Source organism: Sphaeramia orbicularis, chromosome 17, assembly GCF_902148855.1.
Source record: "Sphaeramia orbicularis chromosome 17, fSphaOr1.1, whole genome shotgun sequence".
In the NCBI taxonomy this organism is placed as follows: Eukaryota; Metazoa; Chordata; class Actinopteri; order Kurtiformes; family Apogonidae; genus Sphaeramia; species Sphaeramia orbicularis.
The window spans coordinates 31,022,475-31,046,038 of NC_043973.1; the positions used below are offsets into that span (position 1 = coordinate 31,022,475).

The following is a 23,564-nucleotide window of genomic DNA, read 5'->3' on the forward strand; positions in this document are numbered from 1 at the left end:
AGAGCTCAGGAAAACTCACAGCTGATCTAATGGCACATGTTGGGAAACCAAGTCACACACTTCCGCAATGAATAATTCAAGATAAAATACATTCATGTTTGTATTAAAGTGTTTATTTCCAACACTTAATAGGTTGTTAGTCCATTTTCTTATGTTTTATACAGTGGCAATAACAGACAATTCAATAAAGTGGTCAGTGTGTGTACTTTAGTGTAACTCTACACAGGACTGCAGTCTACCGGTCCTTCTGTTCATGAAAGTGCTGGTGCTGGACTTCAAACAGGAAATGTGTAGTTTTACTCATCGTCAAGCCTGCAAAACAAAGAACACTCATTAATGTAATAATGTCTGGACTTTAAACAATAGAAATAAGAGCATACAGGAGTTTGAAGTCGCCTGTTGGCTGCTGCTCCTACCTGACCATTTGCTTGTACTTGTCCAAAGCCTCTTGGGTCAGGTACTGAATGAAGGCCGGGTCCTGCAGATCCAGATCCCCAGGCACAGACAGGATCAGTGATGGAGAGTTGAGGATGTTGACCTCCACTTTAGTGTCAGTGACAGGCATGTTCTCATCGTGGCTCTTTGGTGCCACCTAAAGAGGAAAGGAGCGATATTACACCTTCATTCTCCAAACTAAAGATTTTATTGAACTTTCACTCCAATCCTTTTTCTTTATTCTTAACCAGTGGCAGCTGCTCGTCTTTCAGACAGGGGAAGCTCATTGTCGGTTTACATAAAAAAAAAAAAAAAAAGTCAAGTTCCTTTTTAAGAAACTGGTCAGTGATGTTATTGTACCAGCTAAACAAGAAAACATTGAAATTCTGTTAAATTGAAACAAGGAAGTACAATGAGTGTGTTTTATTTACAGTGCAAGAAATGAATAAGTCATTTCGTAGTGGTTTCTCTCTCCATGTCACAGCAGAATGTGTGACGGTATTAAACTGAACTGTGTCAGTGAAGGAGGAGATCTGAAAACAGCTGTCAATCAAACGGGATTCAGCCTTTTGACTGATACTCCAATCAGCACGTGGAAGCCCGGCGTCCAGCCCGGCCAAGCTCCGCCCACAGCTCCATTCACCCCCAGAGACGCCGAGTGTCCGGGGGCGGGACAACATGGCATTTATCCAATTACCGTCCAGTTTTGAGGCAATGAAAAAACCAGTTCCACTCAGTCCCATTGAAGTGCATGGACGCTGAGCGTCTACGGACAAATGCACTGAGCAGAGATGTATGAGAAAACAGAGACTCGGGAATGGAGGAGAAGTGAACAACATCCAGTCTGATGATTTGGGATAAAGCTGATTCTGAACGAACTCGTCTGTGAGATGAACGTGTTCTAACACATTTGGAGTCAATGAAATGTCAACACAACTGAACAGATTTAACCATTTAATTTTCATAATATCAAGGGGAGCCGAGCTTCCACTGCAGTCTATGAGAAATCACCTCTGTTCTTAACCCATAAAGACCCAAAATCATCCACTGATCTGAAATATTTAATAACTTCTGAACCACTAAACTACGGTGGCCCAGAGAGGCAACAGCCCAAAAAATTATCCTTATTTAATCAAAAATATATTTGATTTTAATTTATTTTTCAATTTATCTAAATGTATTTGATGCTGCTCCATTTTATTTTGTGACACTTTTTTGTAGAAGTCTATTTTATTGAGGAGATTATTTATAAAAAAAAAAAAAAAGAAAAGAAAAAAGTTTATTTTATTATTTCTTTGTACAGATTCAGTTTTATTCCAAGTTTTTGTTTTTGTTTTTCTTTTTTTTAGAAGATTGTTTGTTTTTTCCCATAAAACTTTATTTTCATTTAAGGGGTATATTTATCTTTCAGATACTTCTTTTTAATAAATCACAATCTCTTTCTCCTTTTTTTTTTTCTTATAGTGGATAATTTTTTGGGCTGTTGCCCCTCTGGGCCATTGAAGTAAACCTGTCAGTGACAGGCAGTAAATGACAGTGGATGGAGACACGTTTTTACATTCAGTTACTGATGTCTTTGCTAAAAAAAAAAAAAAAAAGTCACCTTTTCTTCAATTTTTTCTATTTCTGATATAATAACCCTCAACATTAATCGGAGCTTTAATGAATATCTACATGATCAGTCTATTAAATGTAAGAAAAAAAAAAATTTTTCATTTGTAAAACAAAAAATTACAGTGGCTAATACTCTAATAAATGGTGATAAAACACTTAAGATAAAATAGAAAAATTCATTTGAGAACTGCAACAAAAGTAGCACTAGGTCTGTATGGGTTAGAGAATAACACAGTGTGAATTATTACTAAGGCCTGAAAAAGTCATGAAATCATGGAAAATCATAGAATCATCTGGAGTAGTCATGTCATTTTGACATTCAGGCCAAATCTGTCATTTCAGATGAAAATGGGTCATAGATTTTCTATATCCTGATGATAAAACCAACTTTAAATCCTCACTTTATAGTTCATACTCAACAATGCTCTCTATGGAGGGAATATGGACCAAGACCCCTCCTCCCACACACACATAGAAGGCTCACATGTTTATCACCTGTTTCCCCTCTTTCGTATTAATTTGCAATCCTGATTTTTTTTTTTTTTTTTTTTTGTGATGAAATTCACAAAAAAGAGCAAGACTGTTAGATCTAAATAAGACTCTGCAGAAAAATGTTACAAATGGAGTCAACTTCAAAGTTTGACTTCAGTTTGTGCCTCTGTTTACTAATGTACTGGGATGGCTTCAGCTGTTATTGAACTAGAAATCATGTCTTTGGATTTATAGAACTGCAATCCTGGTAAAAACATATTAACATAAAATTCAAAACACAAAAGTTTTACCTTTGGCTGGGTGATGTGTAATGTTTTCTTGTATATTCTATTTTTTTCTATTATCATTATTATTATTATTAATATTAATATTTGAGATGCCAGTTTGTATTTTTCATTTTATTTACACCTGTTTTTTGCACAAACGGGGCCTGTGGCAGCTCCTAGTTCACTGTCATTATCTTTGTCAATGTCGTGACAAATAAAGATTCAATTCGATTCGATTCGATTCAGCTTGTATAGTTAAAGTTAATATGAAAACATCTTTCAGTTAGAGTCTGAAAAAGATTGCAGTTGTGTTTTTATATAATGCATACACTGTTGATGGACTTACAGGTTGTTAATGATGTTGAAAATATTGTTGGAAAAGTCGTGGTTAAAGGTTTTCGATGCTGTGTGTAAACTGTGTGTTACCCTGGCCATGGCCCTCCCTCTCATTGGTTCCCTTTGCTCGTCTTACCACGCTGATCCTGAAGATGTTTTCTGGAGCGCTGTTGTTGTTGTTGACGGTCTGAGCCACCCAGCTGAACTCAGCCACCATGTCACTGAGCCAGTTCACCGTCTCATCTGTGTGTCTCTGAACGATGGACAGGATCTCATCATACTGTTCTTTAGACACCTCCAGCAGCTGAGAAACTTCATCCAGTTCCACATGCAGCTCACGGACACTCGGGCATTCTAGGGATGAAGACATGAGGACATGAGGACATGAGGAGGTGAAGACATAAGGACATGAGGACATGAGGAGGTGAGGACATGATGATATGAGGAGGTGAGGACATGAGGAGATCAGGGCATGAGGAGGTGATGACATGAGGAAATGATGGTATGAGGAAATGAGGAGGTTAGGTCATGAGGATATGTGGAGGTGAGGAAGTGAGGAGATGAAGACATGAGGACATGAGGAGGTGCGAGCATGATGATATGAGGAGGTGAGGACATGAGGAAATGAGGGTATGAGGAAATGAGGACATGATGATATGAGGAGGTGAGGACAAGAGGAAATGAGGGTATGAGGAAATGAGGAGGTGAGGAAATGAGGAGATGAGGACATGAGGAGATGAAGACATGAGGAGGTGAGGACATGAGGTGAGGACATGAGGAAATGAGGAGATGAAGACATGAGGACATGAGGAGGTGAGGGCATGATGATATGAGGGGGTGAGGAAATGAGGAGGTGAGGAGATGAGGACATGAGGAGATGAAGACATGAGGAAATGAGGACATGAGGACATGAAGACATAAGGAGATGAGGACATGAGGACATGAGATGAGAAAATGAGGACATGAGGAGATGAGGACATGAGAAGGTGAGGTCATGAGGATATGTGGAGTGAGGAAATGAGGAGATGAAGATATGAGGAGATGAGGACATGAGGAAGTGAGGAGATGAGCATATGAGGAAGCGAAGATGAGGAAATGAAGACATGAGGAGATGAGGACATGAGGAAATGAGGACATGAGGAAGTGAGGAGATCAGCATATGAGGAGGTGAAGACGAGGAAATGAAGACATGAGGAGATGAGGACATCAGGAGATGAGGAGGTGAGGAGATGAGGACATGAGGAAATGAGGAGATGAGGAGAGGTCAGATCAGTTATGTGGGCATTAATCCTCCTCCTCCTCCTCCTCTTCCTCCTCCTCCTCCTCCTCCACTTCCTCCTCCTCCTCCTCCTCCTCCTCTTCCTCCTCCTCTTCCTCCTCCTCCTCCTCCTCCACTTCCTCCTCCTCCTCCTCCTCCTCTTCCTCCTCCTCTTCCTCCTCCTCCTCTTCCTCCTCCTCCTCCTCCTCCTCTTCCTCCTCCTCCTCCTCCTCCTCCTCCTCCTCCTCCTCCTCTTCCTCCTCCTCTTCCTCCTCCTCCTCCTCCTCCACTTCCTCCTCCTCCTCCTCCTCCTCTTCCTCCTCCTCTTCCTCCTCCTCCTCTTCCTCCTCCTCCTCCTCCTCCTCTTCCTCCTCCTCCTCCTCCTCCCTCCTCCTCCTCCTCCTCCTCAGTGTGGTGGGTGGTGGTTCTTCACCTGTCAGCAGTGCTCCCTGACAGACCTCACACTGGCTGTGGAGCTGCCAACACTCTGACGTCTGTTTGCGCAGGTCTCTGCACAGTTTCCTGTTCCGCAGGAAACGGGGCAAACTGTTCCTCTCTGCAACAAATAGAGAAGAAAGTTGAGTTATTACGCATTAATTATGATGAGGTCTGCGAGTGCTTTTCTAGAAAAGACAGCGCAGACGTCTGCCAAGGCAGATCAGTGGGCCCCCGTGGCCCCCTCACCCCTGATCACCACCAATCATTTGTTCCTTGTGCCAGTATCAACATTTCCTGAAATTTTCATCCAAATCCGGGGCACTGATCTGCCATGGCGAAGGTCTGCGCTCTCCGAGTGCTTCTAGTTATTGAAGAAAACAGTTGAACTGTTGAGTCTGTTTGTATGACTGCACTAACATGAACATACTGTTGTGTATACTTCAGTTACTGCATGATGGATTTGTTGTGGTTTGATGCTAAAATTACAAAAATTGTATTGTTTGATTCTTGTATTAAGTTAATGATAAAGGTGTAAAAGCACTGAGGGGTTGGATTAAATAACTTTATACTTCTTCCTACTCCTTTTCGACCATGCTATATTCAGACTTGTATGTGCTGAAGATAGACTCTGTCCATTTAACCCTCTGGTATTCAGGTGTGCCTTTTAGGCACACTTTGCACTTTGTTTTAAAAAACTTCATATTATTTTTCACAATTTAAATAAGGTTAGAATTCAATAGTTGTTCATTTTTGCATGATCTTTAAAATTCTGGCCACCAACTAAAATGTGCACATTGTAAACAAAAGAAAATTACCAGACTAGCATCTGTCTGCCAAGTGTGGCTAAAACGCACTATTTCTAACATTTGATCCGTATGATTAGGGCTGACCTTGTTTTTCAAAAATAAAATCAAATTAGAGCAGAAAAATAAATCAATATATAATATTTAATAGTTTGATTTATAGGTGTGCATTTTACGCACACTTGGTGACAGATGCTAGTATTTTTGAACATTTGACCTAACACCAAAAATAATCATGCAAATTAACCAATGTTGGAGTTAATCACTGACATATGCCAGACTGAAAAAATCAAATAATATGTGATCCACTTTTTATTCAGTATATTGAAAAAAAAAAAAAAAATTTTTTGTGTTTTTTGCATCCAAAAAAATGGTTTGTTTGCGTTACAAACATGCATTTAAAGGGTTAAAAATGTGACAATTATTGAATATTTGGTATTTTTATTTACAGCTCAAGTTGATGAAATAGAAAAAAGTGTAAAAGAATTAAAAACAAACTATGAACATTTTTTTTGACATTATTCCACAAGTGTGCCAAAAAAGGCACACTTGGTGCTTAGTAAGGGCCTTACTGGACGGGATACCGGAGGATTAAATGTTATTTTGTTTTTGTCTTAATTTGCTTTGTTTTGTTTTATTTTGTTTCTTTGCATGTTTGGAATAAATAAATAAATTAAATCAAAAATCAAATCAAATCAAAAATAACCTGTTTTCTGACTGGTTGCTGTTTTCATACCTCTCTTCTTCTCCTCCTCCACGGCCACATCCACATCATCAAACACCTGGGTCACCACAGCTCCAAACTCCTCCACCACACTCCGGCCAAAGTCAAAGAATGACTCCATCACCTCCTCCAGGCCCACGCCCTGCAGGAAGGCCGAGTCTCGGCTGGGGTCGTACGGATCCGGGGTGACCTCTGCCTCCTTCAGGGCTTCGGTGTTGTCCAGGAAGGCCCCCTGGAGGACTCTGTCCACCCTGTCCCTCATTCTGGACACCAGGGTGACGCTGCGGTTCACCACAGAGCCCACTGTGCTCATCAGGCGCTTGAAAGAGTCCTGGATGCGGGCCACCTGTGTGTCAGCATCAGCCTGGTTCACTAGGATGTCCCCTGAGTCCACTCCAGCCTCCCGGGACCCGAAGCGCCTGGACACCCTACGGAAGAAGTTCTCCACCTGTTCAAAGAAACACAAGTTAGGTTTCGTCTCTCACCTGTTCATCCAGCTTTTACTTTAACCCTTTCATACGCAGTGGTCACTCCAGTGGACAGTTATTTTCCAGCTATTCTCTTGTATATTCATGGATTTTGTTGTTTTATGTGCATATCAGCCAACACATTGGACACCAATGCACCATTTCATACACTGACATTCATACAAATACTGTAACTTTGCTGTTCTAGATAAACCTGATCTGCACTAACATGTTTGAGTGTAAATCAATTGCCAGTTGTTATTAGACTGTAACAGTTTTCTTAAACAAAAGGTTTTTTCTTTTGTATATTATCTCCATGAAGTGCGTAATAACTAGTATTAGAGTTTGATAAAATGTGAGAAAACATGAGATTAACAACATTAAAAATGTTCTTATTTCATAGTTTTCATATCACTTTCTGATATTGCGTTTTAAATACATGTTTCTTTGCTTCAAAAATTAAACACATAGTGTCCAACTGAGTGGACATTTTTGTAACTCCATAAAAAATAGGTTCATTAAAAAAATTTCAATCACATTGTTTTTTTCATGCCTAAACAGGAATAAAAACACTCAGGAAAAAAAAATCTTGACTAAGGTTTTCATAATTCATGCATCAAAGGGTTAAGGCAGGGGTCTCAAACTCATTTTCTTTCAGGGGCCACATTCAGCCCCATTTAATCTGAAATGGGCCGAACCAGTAAAATAATAACATAATAACCTATAAATAATGACAACTCCAAATTTTTGTCTTTGTTTTATTGCAAAAAATCCCATTAAATTATAAAAATACTTACTTTTATAAACTACCCAAACAAAAAAGATGTGAATAACCTGAAAAAGCTGAAATTTCTTAAGATAAATAAGTGTAATTTTAACAATATTATGCCTCAACATCTCATTTGTACATGTGCATTATGGATCAGATCTACAAAGACACTAAACACTGAGGAACAGGCAGAAAGTTGCTAAAATTCCACTTTATTTTCTTTAGACATTTCAGGTTGTTCATATTTGTTCAGGTTATTCATATTGTATTGTTACAGGATAGTTTGTAAATGTAAATATTTTCTGCAGTATTACAAAGACAAAAATTTGAAGTTGTCATTATTTATAGGCATAGTGTAATATTTTTTTCACATCTGCCAAGAAGAAGATACAGAGTCATTATTTTTTGTAGGTTATTCTGCTATTATTTTACTGTAGATCATATTGGTCTGTATGTGGAACCTGAACTAAACTAAACTGGAATTTTTGCACTTTACAAATTCATCCCATGGGCCGCATTGGAACCTATGGCGGCCTGCATTTGGTCCCCGGGCCACATGTTTGAGACCCCTGGTTTAACCCTTTCATGCAAAGTGGTCACTCCAGTGGACACCTATTCTCCAGCTGTTCTCTTGTATGTTCATGGGTTTAGTTGTTTTAGTTCCAAATCCTCCTGAGACCCAGCAATGCATTTTTGTCCTCTGTAGGGGTTTTGTTGCACAAAAAAAAAAAAATGCTGTTCACTGCAAAGGACATTCCATTAAAATAATAAATAAATAAATGAAAAGAATTTTAAAAATGTATCTGAAAAAACTGTTGCATTATGCAGTTTCCAATCAAGATGACTGTTTAATGTAAAAAAAAAAAAAAAAAAAAAAAAGCTAAAAATATTCCCTTTCCTGGGTCTTAGGAGGATATCAACCAACAGAGTGGACGTTCATGCATCATCTACACTGACATTCAGACCATTACTGTAACTTTGCTGTTCTTCATAAACCTGGTCTGCACTAACATGTTTGAGTGTAAATCAACTGCTAATTTTCTCAAACAATTTTTTTTTTTTTTTTTTTTTTGCATATTATCTCCATAACTAGTATTAGAATATGATAAAATGTGTGAAAACATGAGATTAGCTGCATTAAAAATATATATATATTTCATAGTTTTCACACAGTATATCACTTTATGATGATGGGTTTTAACCCTTTCATGTATGAATTATGAGAACCTTAGTCAAGATATTTTTTCTTCAGTGTTTTTATTCCTCCTTTGGCATGAAAAAAAAAACAATGTGATCGAGTTTTTTTTTTCATCTAGTTCCAAAAATGTCCATACAGGTACACCATGCATTTCATTTTTGAAGCAAAGAAATTTATATATAAAACCCAACAGCAGAAAGTGATATGGAAACAATGAAATTAAAACATTTTTAATGCTGCTACTCTGATGTTTTCTCACTTTTTAGCATATTCCAACACTAGCTATTATTGACTTCATGGAGATAATATGCAAAAAAAACCTTTTTGTTTGAGAAAAACAAAAGTTTAAATACAGTCTAACAATTAACAATTGATTTACCCTAAAACATGTTACTGCAGATCAGGTTTATCAAGAACAGCAAAGTTACAGTAATGGCATGAATGTCAGTGTATGGGATGATGCATAAGCGTCCACTGTGTTGGCTGATATGGAACTAAAACAACAAAATCCATCAATAAACAAGAGAACAGCTGTAGAATAACTGTCCACTGTAGTGACTACTATGCATGAAAGGGTTAAATATATGTTTCTTTGCTTCAAAAATCAAATGCATGCTGTCCAGCTGAGTGGACATTTTTGTAACTCTGTGAAAAGTAGATTCATAAAAAAAAAAAAAAAAAAAAAAAAAGTTCAATTGCATTGTTTTTTTCATGCCTAAATAGGAATAAAAACACTCAGGCAACAAAAAAAACTTGATTAAGGTTCTGATAATTCATGCGTGAAAGGGTTAAGGACAGAACAGAGGTGCGTCTCCAGACCTTGGAGTGGAACGAGGAGAAGCCCCTGCGGCAGGTGGAGGTGTAGAAGTCTTTACATGTGTCCTCCAGACAGGGCCTGCAGCGCTCCCACTCCTCCTGCAGGGAGTCCCTACACTGCTCCTCCGCCTCCTGCAGCTTGTCTGTCACCTCCTTGGCCAACTGAGCTGCACTCTGGACACACAAACACCAGCAGCAAACATTCACAACTACTGTAGAAACAACAGCCCCATCCACAGAAGAGACCAACAAGTCATATAAGACACAAAATCTGTTTTCACACCTCAGCAGATACATGTTACTGACTTGGTTTCTTCCCTGGGGGGGGGGGGGGGGGGGCTGTGATTTATGTCCTCAGGGTTTTCACTGGATCATCTCTGGTCCTGCTTCTGCCTCCATCGTCATTATTCATTTATCCATGTAGTTGTGATAGTGTTTATTATATAGGTACATATATGTAGACGGTAGAGGTCTCTATTATTGGTACTAATAACTGCAGTAGTAGTACATCCACTGTTAGTACTTGTATTTGTAGTAGTAGTATTAACAGTTATGAACATTTTTACTAGTTATTGATAACACTGGGTTACAAAAAAATGTTTTTTGCAAGTTGTCTAGGTTTTTTCAACTGAATTAGGACCATTTTGCACCGCTAAATCCAAAAATGACATCTGTTTTTCTCAATCAGGTCAGGTTTTTTTTAGCTATTTTTGATTTTGAAAAATTGGATCTTCTCACAAAATTGATTACATTTTTGTGACTTTATAAGTTGATTTTTTTAATATAGTTCTCACCCAAAATAGGTTTTAAGAGAAAAAAAATCACTTTCTAACAGGATTCCTGTCAGGTACAATGGTGTATTCACCGCAGATGTAGCAGAATACGTCAGGCTTATTTTTGCAAGATCTTCTAGTTGAAGCCATTTCATTCACCGGTAATATTAAAAAGAATAATGAATCATAAATTGGCAAAAATAAAATCTTCAGAACTCGTTTATTGCAAGAAATATGAAAGAATTTTGTATCATATGGTGTGAAAATGCCCATAAATGTAAGCAAACATGTTAAAAAGCCAATATGTAGCATAGTTCAGAAAGTTGACCTGATTGAGCAAAATTGATGTGATTTTTGGATTCAGCACACCAAAATTATCCTAAATCAGCTCAAAAAACTTAAACAATAAATTTGTTGTTGACCAGTGTAATTATACTAAAACCAGGTGTTCTAGTTTCTTTTTTCTTTCTTTTCTTCTATGGGCTCAGCTGGCTGACAGGCAGCTGTCTGTACCGATAAGGCAGCAGCCGACACCAGCTGTACTCCCAGTCATCATTGCCCATTTTTCTGACACCTTTGCTTGTGTATCCTCTTTTATTTGGGCAATTTACCAGGGAGTATCTCACACTACTTTTTTTTTTTTTTTTCCTACTTGTCTTGTCCAGCGTCCTAACAGCAGAATGGTTGTCTGGTTCCTTTTGGTGCTGAACAAATTTGCTTTGCCAAGGGTAACTTCATAAAGTATATGAAGTGCCCTTTGATATTCTACTGTGTTTATTATGAGCTGTTCTAGTTTCTAACAGTTCTAGTTCAGTTTGCTGTGTGTCCATGTGTCTCCCCACCTTTAGTCCCTTCAGTGCCGTATGTTTGAGTCCAGTCATTTACTCCATCATGACAATTGTACTTTGCCAAAAGGGTTTTCACTTCATGCTACTTTATAATTTTACGCACATTTTAGAGGAGTTTTTTTTTTTTTTTACTTTTTATTCCACTACATTTCTTTCTCATTTTCTTGTAACTTAACCAGATGTATTTATTTGATGTTATGAGCTACAGTACACTCCCAAAAATAGAGGTACGAGATCAGAACATTTATGTACCTATAAGTACATTTTTTAAGAATGTTCTCTCAAAACTACAATATTGGTCTTTAGGAGGCCAGAATTGCACCTTTAGACTATGAAAAAGGGTACAAAGTTCTGTAAAGTACAAATGTGTACTATAAGGTACCCTGCAGCATTAAAAACTGTGTGTAGACCATGAGAATAGGCTATAGGCTAGGAGAACTGAACAGTAGGACTAATTATAGTTCAAACATTAGGCTGAGTGCATTATTTATTATATATCATTCTGTAATTACTCTATATTATATTTAATAATAATTTGTGTTTTAATTTAATAGCCCAATTAGCTTAATGATAATAGCGTAATAATTTATTTCTCTTATTAGAACCTCTGATTATTGCAATGATCTCTGTTTTATCAAGTTTTCATTCACACCTCCATGTCTTGATGTCGTAACTTGCATATGCCGTTTTTTTTGTTTTTTTTCTCAATTAGGCCACCGGTTCAAACTTTAAACATCATGGCATTATCAACTATATGAGAGTTTTCTTTCTATGTAAAGTACTTAAGGTACAAAAATGGACCATTTCCAAAGAGTACAGAAATGTCTCTGAAAAAAGTACACCCCCAGAGACAAGCATTTGTACCCTTCTAAGTACAAGCTGGTACCTCTATTTTTGAGAGTGTACAAATGACCAAAACTATCACATTGGCAAACTAAAACAACGCCCTCACTTTAAGTAGTGATAAATACCAGTATATAACATTCACCATAGTGTGAGGGCCTTTTTACTTTTATGATACTTTAAATTATGTTTTGTTGAAAACACTTATATGCTTTCACTTAACGTTTAGAAAAAAAGGAAAATTTAGATGTTAATTTTTGTTCCCTACATAGCCATGCAGTTTTTCAAATTTTTATGGCAAAAGATGGCACTATAGCTTTTGTTTCTTTTTATGAGCTTCAAGTACTAGTTAATACATTTAAAATGATGTATTATTCATGTCTCTAGCTTAAATACTTTTTGAATTAGAGTATAAAATGTAGTCGGGCACTCCCTTCCCACGTGACTTGACCCTTATGTACCTTTTTTAATTCAGTAATGTACTTCTACATAGTGGTACTTCTGTTTTTACTGTAAAGAATGGAAACACCTCCACTTTCCGCTAACTGATTAATAAAAGAAGAATAGTTCTGAAAATGAATGAATGAACAGACGTGTGCTCAGGTGTGTGCACTGTTTTGATGGTGGTGACGTCAGTTCATAATGAATTCTTGGACATTTGAGTCCTAGGATGAACTCCATCATGTGGAACAAGCTGAAAAGTTAGACTTCTTCCTCCATGTCAGCTCACTTTTGGTCATGAAAAAAATCTCCTTTGAAGTTCATTGAACCTGAAGCAAAATCCTGAAGTTCTTCTCTAAATATTTTAGGCCTGTATTTTTTGAAGTTTGTCCCTTCCAGCTAAATTTCATCATTAGTATGTGAGCTCAAAGCCTCACTAATTACTCATATTTCACTACATTGACTGCAAACATCCAAAACCATGCATCACTCAAATGAACAAATATACTTTTTAAAGTTTTCCTACAAAACCAAAAAAAGTTTTAGCAAAAAAAAAAAATCCACCAATTATCATTTTCTTTCAACTAGTATTTGACTGTGTACAAAACTGAGGGCCATAAATGTCAATGAATAAAACTTCAGTCCTGAAAAAAACTCACATTTTTGCATTTTATACATTTTAGTAAAACAAATTATGTGAATTTTCTTGAGATTTTTTTTTTTTTTTTTATGGTTAAGATAATATTCATAGTAGATGAAAAGAAAAAAGACGCAGAAAAACACTTTGTCTCTCATGACATATATATATATATATATATATATATATATATATATATATATATATATATATATACATATATATCATTTGTTCTTCTATTTCATAGGTATTTTTGTGCTGAATCAGCTTCCCAAGAGTCTTGAATTAAGCAAAAAAAAAAAAAAAAAAAATCTGCCAATGAAATAAGTGAAAATTATCTTGGTACGATTTCTTGAAATAAGATTTTCCAGACCTATTGTCTAAAAATAAGTTCTTATAGCTCACTGAAAAGTTCCTCTTTAGGTGATTATGTCTTATTTTAAGTGTGATGAGATATTTGGACTAGAAATGAGAAAAAAACACTTAGTAAGATTTTGATTTTTGCAGTGTGTTTTCCCATTATGTTTATTCAGCTAAATCCATGGCATGAACTGGGAAATGTTCTGAACTCTGTCTGAGTTGGCATGGATGATCCTAGATCTGGAACTAGGAAGAACCAGAGGAGCACCATTTGATGACCTCAGGGTCCCTGGAGCTCTACAGGGCCTTCAAAGGTCAGTAGTGTGGCTTAGGGCCAAACTGTTCAGGGTTTTAGAGCTAATAAGTACATCTTTAAAATCTGCTAATGGGCAGAAGGCGCAGAGTAAAGTAGGTGTAATGGGATCTCTTTTAGTTCCTCACACCTATTAAAGTTCTACCAGCTGTTCTGTGGATTTATCACAGAGACAGGATTTTACAATAAAGAAATAAAAGCATGGATTATTGTTTTGAGGTCTTTCACAGTTAAAAACTAGTGCATGATGGGTTTAATATGACCTATAGTGTTGTCTATTGTATGTCTATGTTTGTCATTTATAGCAGGGGTGTCAAACTCATTTTAGTTCAGGGGCCACATATAGCCTAATATGATCTAAAATGGGCCGGACCAGTAAATAATATAATAGGACAAGAATTTATAAATCATGTCAACTCTAAAGTTTCTATATGTTTTAAAATGGCAAAAGTAAAATTTCATAATGAAAATGTTTACATCTACGAACTGTACTTGAACATTGCATGAACAACCTGTAAATTATTCAAGAAAAATAGGTGCAATTTTAACAATGTTACGCCTCAGTTTATCATTTATACAAATGCGTCACACAAATACACAAAACATTTAATAACAGGCAGAATATTGGTAAAATTTCACATACTTTCCTTAGGAAATTCCAGGTTGTTCATATTTGTTCAGGTTATTCACATTTTGTGTAAAAGGCTAGTCTATAAATGTAAATATTTTTGTGAAATTTTACTCTTTTTTTTTTTTACACTGAATTAAAGAGGAAAATTTGCAGTTTTCATTATTTGTAGGTTATTATGATAGTATTTTACTGCTCTGACCCACTTTAGATTGAATTGACCTAAATTATTTTAACATTCTTGATTTGTTAATATCGTCAGTGTAATTTTTGCATTTCACAAATTCATTCCAGGGGCCGGATTGGACCCTTTGGCGGGCCGGTTTTGGCCCCCGGGCCGGATGTTTGACATCCCTGATTTAGAGCGTGGGAGGGGTTTGATATAATTAAAAGTATCTTAGTGTTTTTGAATGAAGTTACAGTGAATTTTGGGCCAGTTTATGGGTGATGTTAGTGGATTATAGCTGAGGTGAACCTGGGTAAAATGTAAGATGTCTGGGGGTTGTGTACACCTCAACAAAGTAGTAATTTTTCCTTCTAAATTGCTCACATTTTCTTTGTAACAGAATTTAATATCATCCAATATCTCATCAACACTCATGATGATGACAGAAAATGCTCATTAACCCATAAAGACCTGAACATCCACTGATGACCAAAACCAAAACCAACTGTTTAATACCTGTTGATCCACTAATCCTATCAATACATGTAAATAATTGGTGTAAAATACAGTTTGCCATATTTTCATGGTCATCAGATATGACCCATTTGGATGTTCAGAGGCTCTGTAGTTACCATGGAAACACTCTCATCTTCTACAACATTGATTCATCAGTAAAAGCCAGAAAAACACCTCAACAAACTAATAACTTTTCCTTCTAAATTGCTCATATTTTCTTTGAAACAGAATTTAATTTCATTCAATATCTCATCAACAATCATGATGATGACAGAAAATGTTCATTAACCCATAAAGACCCAAACATCCACTGATAACCAAGACCATCTATTATCGAAAATGTTTAATACCTGTTGATCCATTAAAAAACAACAAAAAATATGGAGAGAGAAACTGAGTGAAGGTCTATGGAGCCAACCCCAGTGGCAGTCAGTGACATTAGTTATACTTCTACATTGCCACCCAATCTATACTTTTTTTTTTTTTTTTTTTCAGGAAAATGTCACACATTTTGCCTTTAAATATGTCTATCCAACACATTTTGGCTCAACCAGAATCTGTATCCAAACAAATAAACACTCTGCACATCAGAACAACAGGTTTACAGAGTTATTGAAGCCATTAAGTTCAATATAATAAAAACTAAATAAATGTTCTTTTTAATAAGTTTACAGCTTTTCAAACCACTTTCAAAATATGTTTTAACCCTGAAAGACCCAAACATCCACCGTCAACCAAAACCATTTACTGATCTAAACTGTTTAATCCCCATTGATCCACTAATCCTGTCAATACATGTAAATAATTGGTGTAAAATACAGCTTGTCATCTTTTCATGGTCATCAGATACGACCCATTTGGACGTTCAGATACTCCATAGTTACCATGGAAACACTGTCATCTTCTACAACATTGATTCACCAGTAAAACCCATGGGGTTGGATCAGTGACAGTGGATGGAGACACTTGTTTTATGTTCAGTTATTTATATCTTTGCTCAAAGTTACGTTTTCTTCAGTTTTCTCTGTTTTTGATATAATAACCTTCAACTTTAATCTGAGCTTTTATGAACATCTACATGATCAGTGAATTAAATATAGGGAAATACATCATTTATATTTAAAAATGCAAAATACAGAAGATAATATTAGAATAAATGGTGATAAATCAGTTAAGAAAGGTTAAAAATAGAGAGAAATTCATTTGGGAACTGCCATAAAAGTAGCCCTGGGTCTTTATGGGTTCACTAAAAAAACAATACAATCAATGTCTTATTTAAATACTTTAATTACCTTCGCCAGGAGGTACTGTGATCACTTTGCTTTGTGTGTTTGTTTGTTTGTTTGTTTGTTTGTTAGCAACTTTAGGGGAAAACTATTCCAACCATCTTTACCAAATCTTCCCCACAGATAGGCCTAGGCCCTGGGATCGACCCATTAAATTTTAGGTCAAGTAGGCCAAAGTTCAAGGTCACAGCAAGATCACAACATCTACAATTTTCCTCTGTCATCATTGAGCAATATTTGAAAATTCATAAAAAATTCAAAACGACTCCGATTAGCCTCTAATTTGATCCACCTGTAGCTTAGAACAATATCTTGTATCTGGCACAAAATTGTCCACATCCACTGTGGAATGTGGACTCTGTGGACATTTACATTTAACACTGAAAATCCCATTTACGACACATTTTTCATTAGAACTCAACAAATAATGATTGGAATTTAATATAATTTGACATACACATGACTGGTACCAAGCTTCAACTTTTTCTGCTTCTATGGAACAACCTGGAAACTGTTGAATTTAAACAGAAATAGTCGATCCACACATGCACACCGTTCAGGGTGCTTGGTGGAGGTTTGCGTTCTCTGAACACTTGTTGTGCTTTGTGGCCACTGCTGTAGGCCTCACCTTCTTCTTGTCGCTGCTGTGTTGGAGTGATTTCATCAGATGCTCGTGCTTCTGCTCGTTCCTAAACATCACCTCCTTCATCTGCTTCACCCCGTACAGAGCTCGCTTCACCTCCTCATCCACCAGTTTCTCACCATCCATGGACAACTCTAAGAAGCACAAGACAAAGGAACGCATTTGCCTGATTTTTTTTTTTTTTTTTTAGGGTAAAGGCAATGAAAGTACAGGAGTTGATTGCATTTAGTAGAGATTTAGCTTCTCTAAATCTGCCCCAACTCACGTTTTAAGATTTCCTCTGGGATTCCTTTGGGTTCATTCTCCTCTGCAGCCTGAAGGACACCCAGTGATGCCACCAGAACCACCAAACTGAGCAGGAGCTTCATGTCGGAGTCTCAAAAACTCAATCTGGAAAAAAACGATGCATAGATTTGAAGAACTGAACGGTATGTGCTCAACATTCACATCCTGACAAGTAATCATCAAACATCTACAGCACAGATGTCAAACATGCGGCCCAGGGGCCAAAACCGGCCCGCCAAAAGTTCCAATGCGGCTCATGGGATGACTTTGTAAAGTGCAGAAGATATTAACAGTCAAGGGCATCAAACTGGAAAATAAAAACATAATAACCTAGAAATAATGACTCCAAATGTTCTTCTTGGTTTAATGTGAAAAAATATGACATTATGCCTCTAAATAATGGCAACTCCAATTTATTTTCTTTGATTTTTTGTGAAGAACACTAAACTCTGATATTCTTTAATAATAAAACGTCAATAACCTGAACAAATATGAACAACCTGACATATCTAAAGAAAAATAAGTGTAATTTTAACAATATTCTGCCTGTTTTGTGTTTTGGTCGATCTGATCTGTAATGCACATGTAGAAATCATAAGCTGAGGCAGAATATTGATCAAATTTTTCAAGTTTCAAGTTTATTTGTCATGTGTGTTCAGGTACAAGTACCATGGCAATGAAACACAGTGTGCCCTGGCTCTCTCTCCGCCCAATATTGAAAAATAAATAACAACCAAATAACAATAACAATCACAGCAATAAAAAAAAAAAAAACTTAACAATAAATAGCACTAGCCTCCTATTGTTTTTCTTATTATTTCTTCTTATTTTTCTTCAGAAATTTCAGTTTTTTCAGGTTATTCACATCTTTTTGTTTGGATAGTTTGTAAAATGTAAATGATTTCATAATTTAATGTTATTTTTTGCATATAAAAAATTTGGAGCTATTATGCAAATTATTTTACTGGTCCGGCCCGCTGGAGGTCAAACTGGGCTGAATGTGACCCCTGAAAGAAAATGAGTTTGACACCCCTGATCTACAGTAGTGTATACTGTTGTACTTATATCTGCCACTAGGGGGTGCTACATATCTATCTAGACCACAGACCTGATGCTTTGGACGACACTAAGAATATATTTTTATTCATATAGCATTTATTAAAACAAAGTTAGAAAGTGACGTAACAACAAAAAACATAAAAATGCATATTGCTGATTGTACTGTCTTTAAGGTGCAAGATGTCTGGGAGGTTTTAACACCTCAACAAAGTAGTTATTTTTCCTTCTAAATTACCCAAAAAGTCTAAATATTCACGAAAAATCAAAGAAACAATACAATTTTTTTTTTTCCTTAAATAATTCCATTTCCACTTGTAATTTTACTTAAGTAGGAGTATATTCTGACATTAAAACCAGGTTTGCAACATAAAACAGAATAAGATTTACTGTAATATTCAGACTTTTATCTTTATCTCCTCATTTGTGAACATATATATTCTAACTTCACTCAGGTTCCAACCATTGATTATTTTCATTTGGATTAATCTGTCAGTTATATACTCATCTGATTATCTAGTTTAGTTCAGTTCACATTTTATTTACAAATCATTTAAAAACACGTATACAATTTGTTTTCATAATTTATAGCAAGATATGATTATGTAAAAAAGGGTAACCCCAGAAGCTATCCATAGCTTATAAACAGGGGCCCAAGACATTAAGCACACAGTACAATTGATTATGAAGACAATCCCTATTTCTGCCTATGCTAAAATCTAACCCTTGCTCTAAAACAACCGAATGTAATTCCATAAAAACAGACAGTATAGAATTTAGACAGTATCAGCACATCAGGCACATGAGGCAAAAATACAATAACACAGGCTTAAATTAAACAGATTTCAAATGCGGTTTTTGTTTTAATTGCTTTTTAAATTAGAACAGGTATGCAGACTCTTTTATGGTGCTCTCAATCTCATTTTAAGTCTGTGGACCTTTAAGTGCCACACTAAGACTGGAACATTTCATTTCTACACTGTAAGACCAGAGAGTTGAGTTTACTTAAAAAATCTGAGGTAATTTGTTGCCTTAAAAAATTTAAGTAATGAGTAATGAAAACTTGAGTGCTTTAACCCTCCGGTATCCGGGTGCGCCTTTTAGGCACACTTTGCACTTCGTTTTAAAAAACTTCATATTATTTTTCACAATTTAAATAAGGTTAGAATTCAATAGTTGTTCATTTTTGCATGATCTTTAAAATTCTGGCCACCAACTAAAATGTGCACATTGTAAACAAAAGAAAATTACCAGACTAGCATCTGTCTCCCAAGTGTGCCTAAAACGCACTATTTCTTCCATTTGATCTGTATGATTAGGGCTGACCTTGATTTACAAAAATAAAATCAAATTAGAGCAGAAAAATAAATCAATATATAATATTTAATAGTTTGATTTATAGGTGTGCATTTTACGCACACTTGGTGACAGATGCTAGTATTTTTGAACATTTGACCTAGCACCAAAAAATAATGATGCAAATTAACCAGTGTTGGAGTTAATCACTGACATATGCCAGGATGAAAAATCAAATAATACGTGATCCACTTTTTATGTAGTATATTGAAAAAATAATAATTTTTTGTGTTTTTTGCATCCAAAAAAATGGTTAGTTTACATTACAAACACGGCATTTAAAGGGTTAAAAAATGTGACAGTTATTGAGTATTTGGTATTTTTATTTACGGCTCAAGTTGATGAAATAGAAAAAAGTGTAAAAGAATTAAGAACAAACTATGAAAAAATTTTTGACATTATTCCACAAGTGTGCCAAAAAGGCACACTTGGTGCTTAGTAAGGGCCTTGCTGGAAGGGATACCGGAGGGTTAAACTTAAATGCTTGATTTAAATGGAATTGCTATTTTAAGTACAACACTCTAAATGCCAAGTTAATTTTCACTTAAAATTTGTTGTAATGTCAATTGCTTTCTATAATCATGACACTTAAGATCATCAGTTCATTGGACTCAATCCCAAGTAGATTTTTATTAAATGTATTGCAATCTTAATAGTTTTGTATAAATTCTTAATGTGTAATATTGTTGCTCAATTGGAAGTTAACACAACATCATATCAGTGCTATCAGCCATTAGGAATAGGACTTTTGACATGATATGGTTAAATGTTTACTAACATATTGTAAAAATATTGGATGAACAGTAAAGCGATAGTTCTTCCTATGTCTCTTACTCATGGTGCAGCTCTACAAAAAAATACAAAAACAAACACAAAAAGGCCAATAAACATTGTCATACACACATTAAATCCAAATGAACACTAACACCACAACCCACTGAACCCCTGCACATAAAAATAACACATTTTCAACAACATGCCCAATACCCACAATGCAATGCAGAGATAAAAAGGTGTGGTCATGACTAAAACTTAGTGATTTAATTCCATTCAACTTAAACATTTTCATACTTTCGACTATGTTTACAAATTAGTAGAATATACTGAACATTTTATAGTAATGTAATTAAACTGAAATCATTTAAGTACATTATAATTAAAGCATTTTAGTAAATACAAAGTCCGGGCTTACAGTGTATAAAATATCAGAAAATATGTTTGTTTTTTTTTAAAGGCTAATGGGACTTCCTCAAATATCTTGAGTGGTACAAAACCCAAAGAGAGTCATTTAATGGCACCACAGGAGAGAAGAAACCACAAAATACTCAAATAGAATCATGATTTTCATTTTCTTATACAATTAGTTAACCCAATAAACAGTCGACAAATCTGTGCATTTCCAAACTTCCCCCGTGATTCCACCAAATGATAAACAACAAAGGTTAAGACTCTGATAGGACTCAACAAAAGGCCTGCACCTCAGCTCCAACACTCGACACAAGCTGTGTTTACGTCTAGTCCATCTGCTGCATCAGGAGGGCAGGTCACACTCTAATATACCCTCCAATAAAACACACCAGAACCTTCAAGAAACCTCTGAAATCATGTTTTGTTTACGCGCTAATTCGGTCCCAGTCACCTGTCTGAGTTATTAAGAGGCCCTGCCCTAGTTCGACCACGTGAAGAGTTACACAAGTTAGCATCCAGCAGGGATTTACAGTAAACAGGGATGTACAGGACTCAGCTGCCTGATTTCCTTATGGGTTTAAGTGGCTGAGACAGTCAGCTTTATTACAGTGTTAACAACAAACGGAGCTGTTGACTCTGACAGACACCAACGGGACAGCAACAGTAGCAGTTATTGGAATTTAAAAGCAATTACCTTTATATCTGCTTTATTCATGCTTTATATGATCTATAAAAAGGTTTAGTAATTATTTACAATGATGTTTGTGTATATTATTGTCATTTTTATCCTCAATAATATTTTAGATTAGATAAAATTAGATTAGACTAAATTGCATTATATTATATTGTATTAGATTAGATTAGATTAGATTAGATAAAATACTTCATTGATCCCATATATCTGCTTTATTCATGCTTTATATGCTCTATAAAAAGGTTCAGTAATTATTTACAATGATTTTTGTGTAAATAATTGTCATTTTTTTATCCTCAATATTATATTATATTATATCATATTATATTAGATTAGATTAGATTAGATAAAATACTTCATTGATCCCAAATATCTGCTTTACTCATGCTTTATATGCTCGATAAAAAGGTTCAGTAATTATTTACAATGATTTTTGTGTAAATAATTGTCATTTTTTTATCCTCAGTATTATATTATATTATATCATATTATATTAGATTAGATTAGATTAGATAAAATACTTCATTGATCCCATATATCTGCTTTATTCATGCTTTATATGCTCGATAAAAAGGTTCAGTAATTATTTACAATGATTTTTGTATAAATAATTGTCATTTTTATCCTCAATATTATATTATATTATATTATATTATATTATATTAGATTAGATTAGATTAGATTAGATTAGATTAGATTGGAAATACTTTATTGATCCCGAGGGAATTTCAAGCATCCAGCAGCAGCAGTAAACACACTAAATACACAAAGTACAGTAGTAACAAAAACACTATGCAAATACAAAAACAAATACAAATTTTCAAAACAGAAAATACACCCTTACATCTAAAATTATACTCTGAAATTTAAAAAAAACTTGGGCTACCAATGAGTATATCCATTCAGATAATGCTAAAATATGGGGCCCCTTGAAGAGAAAGGACAATCTGTGATACAGTCTTTATATGTGCATAAATTAGAGCATAAATTTGCCCCCCCAAAAAATGTAAAGCTGCAAGTGCACATAATGTAAAGTGCATGTGATGGAGCTCAGTTGTTTCTAAAAGTAATATATCACTTATTGATCTAAAGCATGCTAACAAAATGCAGTCTCATCCTAAAAATGTACAGTATTGTATTAAAAATACTGAAATACCACCAACACTAAAGCAGGTTAGGATTGAAAAACACAGGTGTTTTCAAAGAAATCTGAACTTACCAGTGGCAGACTGGAGTTGTTTCTCCACTGTGTTCTGTGTTGGACAGTAGACGTTAAAGGATGGTGACCTGACCAGATCTATTTGTGCTCTTTCCACCGGGGCTTTATCCTATTACAGTCTTTGCTTGGTGTTGATGCGCACTAATCCATTTAACACCACCACAGACGCTGGTTTTGCATAAGAGATTACTTAGTTATGGAAGAATTACAGTGAATACATGGGAAAATATATAATAACTTTTATTATTTAATCAGAATTGTATGAGGTTTGCCTGAACACAGTCAATGTGAGGAATGTCAGCACTACAACTAATGATGAAATATATTTAACTGAAAAATGCAATTCAATTGGTTTGTTTTTACTTTAACCCACTTTAAGCTCCCAAATACATTTTTCTCTATAGTTAACCTTTCCTTAGTGATTTATCACCAGTTATTATAATATTATCCTATGTTATAATATGACTTTTGCATTTTTTTCCAGAGAAAATTACCTATTTTCCTATGTTTAATTGACTGATCATATACATATTCAGAAAAGCTCAGAGTAAAGTTAAAGGTTATTATAACAAAACAGAAAAAAACTGATGAAAAAGTGACTTTTTCTGTAAAATATGTCATTAACTGAACGTAAACCAAGCGTCTCCATCCACTGTCATTTATTAAACTCCACTGGTTTTACTGGTAAATCAATGT

General features: G+C 35.4%; 1 protein-coding gene across 2 annotated transcripts; it reads right to left on the reverse strand.

The window, feature by feature from the left end:
- Nucleotides 1-95: 95 nt before the first annotated feature.
- clul1 (clusterin-like 1 (retinal)) lies at nucleotides 96-22,983 on the reverse strand. Of its 2 annotated transcripts, XM_030159823.1 has the most exons (9): nucleotides 22,869-22,983; nucleotides 17,336-17,460; nucleotides 17,056-17,204; nucleotides 9,620-9,790; nucleotides 6,379-6,814; nucleotides 4,835-4,957; nucleotides 3,280-3,497; nucleotides 417-592; nucleotides 96-312 (listed from the first exon to the last, which is right to left on the reverse strand). In XM_030159823.1, the coding sequence occupies exons 2-9, from the start codon at nucleotides 17,436-17,438 to the stop codon at nucleotides 297-299; spliced, it is 1,392 nt and encodes a 463-aa protein (XP_030015683.1). In that variant the 5' UTR covers nucleotides 17,439-17,460; nucleotides 22,869-22,983; the 3' UTR covers nucleotides 96-296. The 2 variants fall into 2 exon arrangements, with proteins under 2 accessions (XP_030015683.1, XP_030015684.1); XM_030159824.1 differs by lacking the exon at nucleotides 96-312 and having other exon boundaries at nucleotides 413-592.
- Nucleotides 22,984-23,564: the final 581 nt, after the last annotated feature.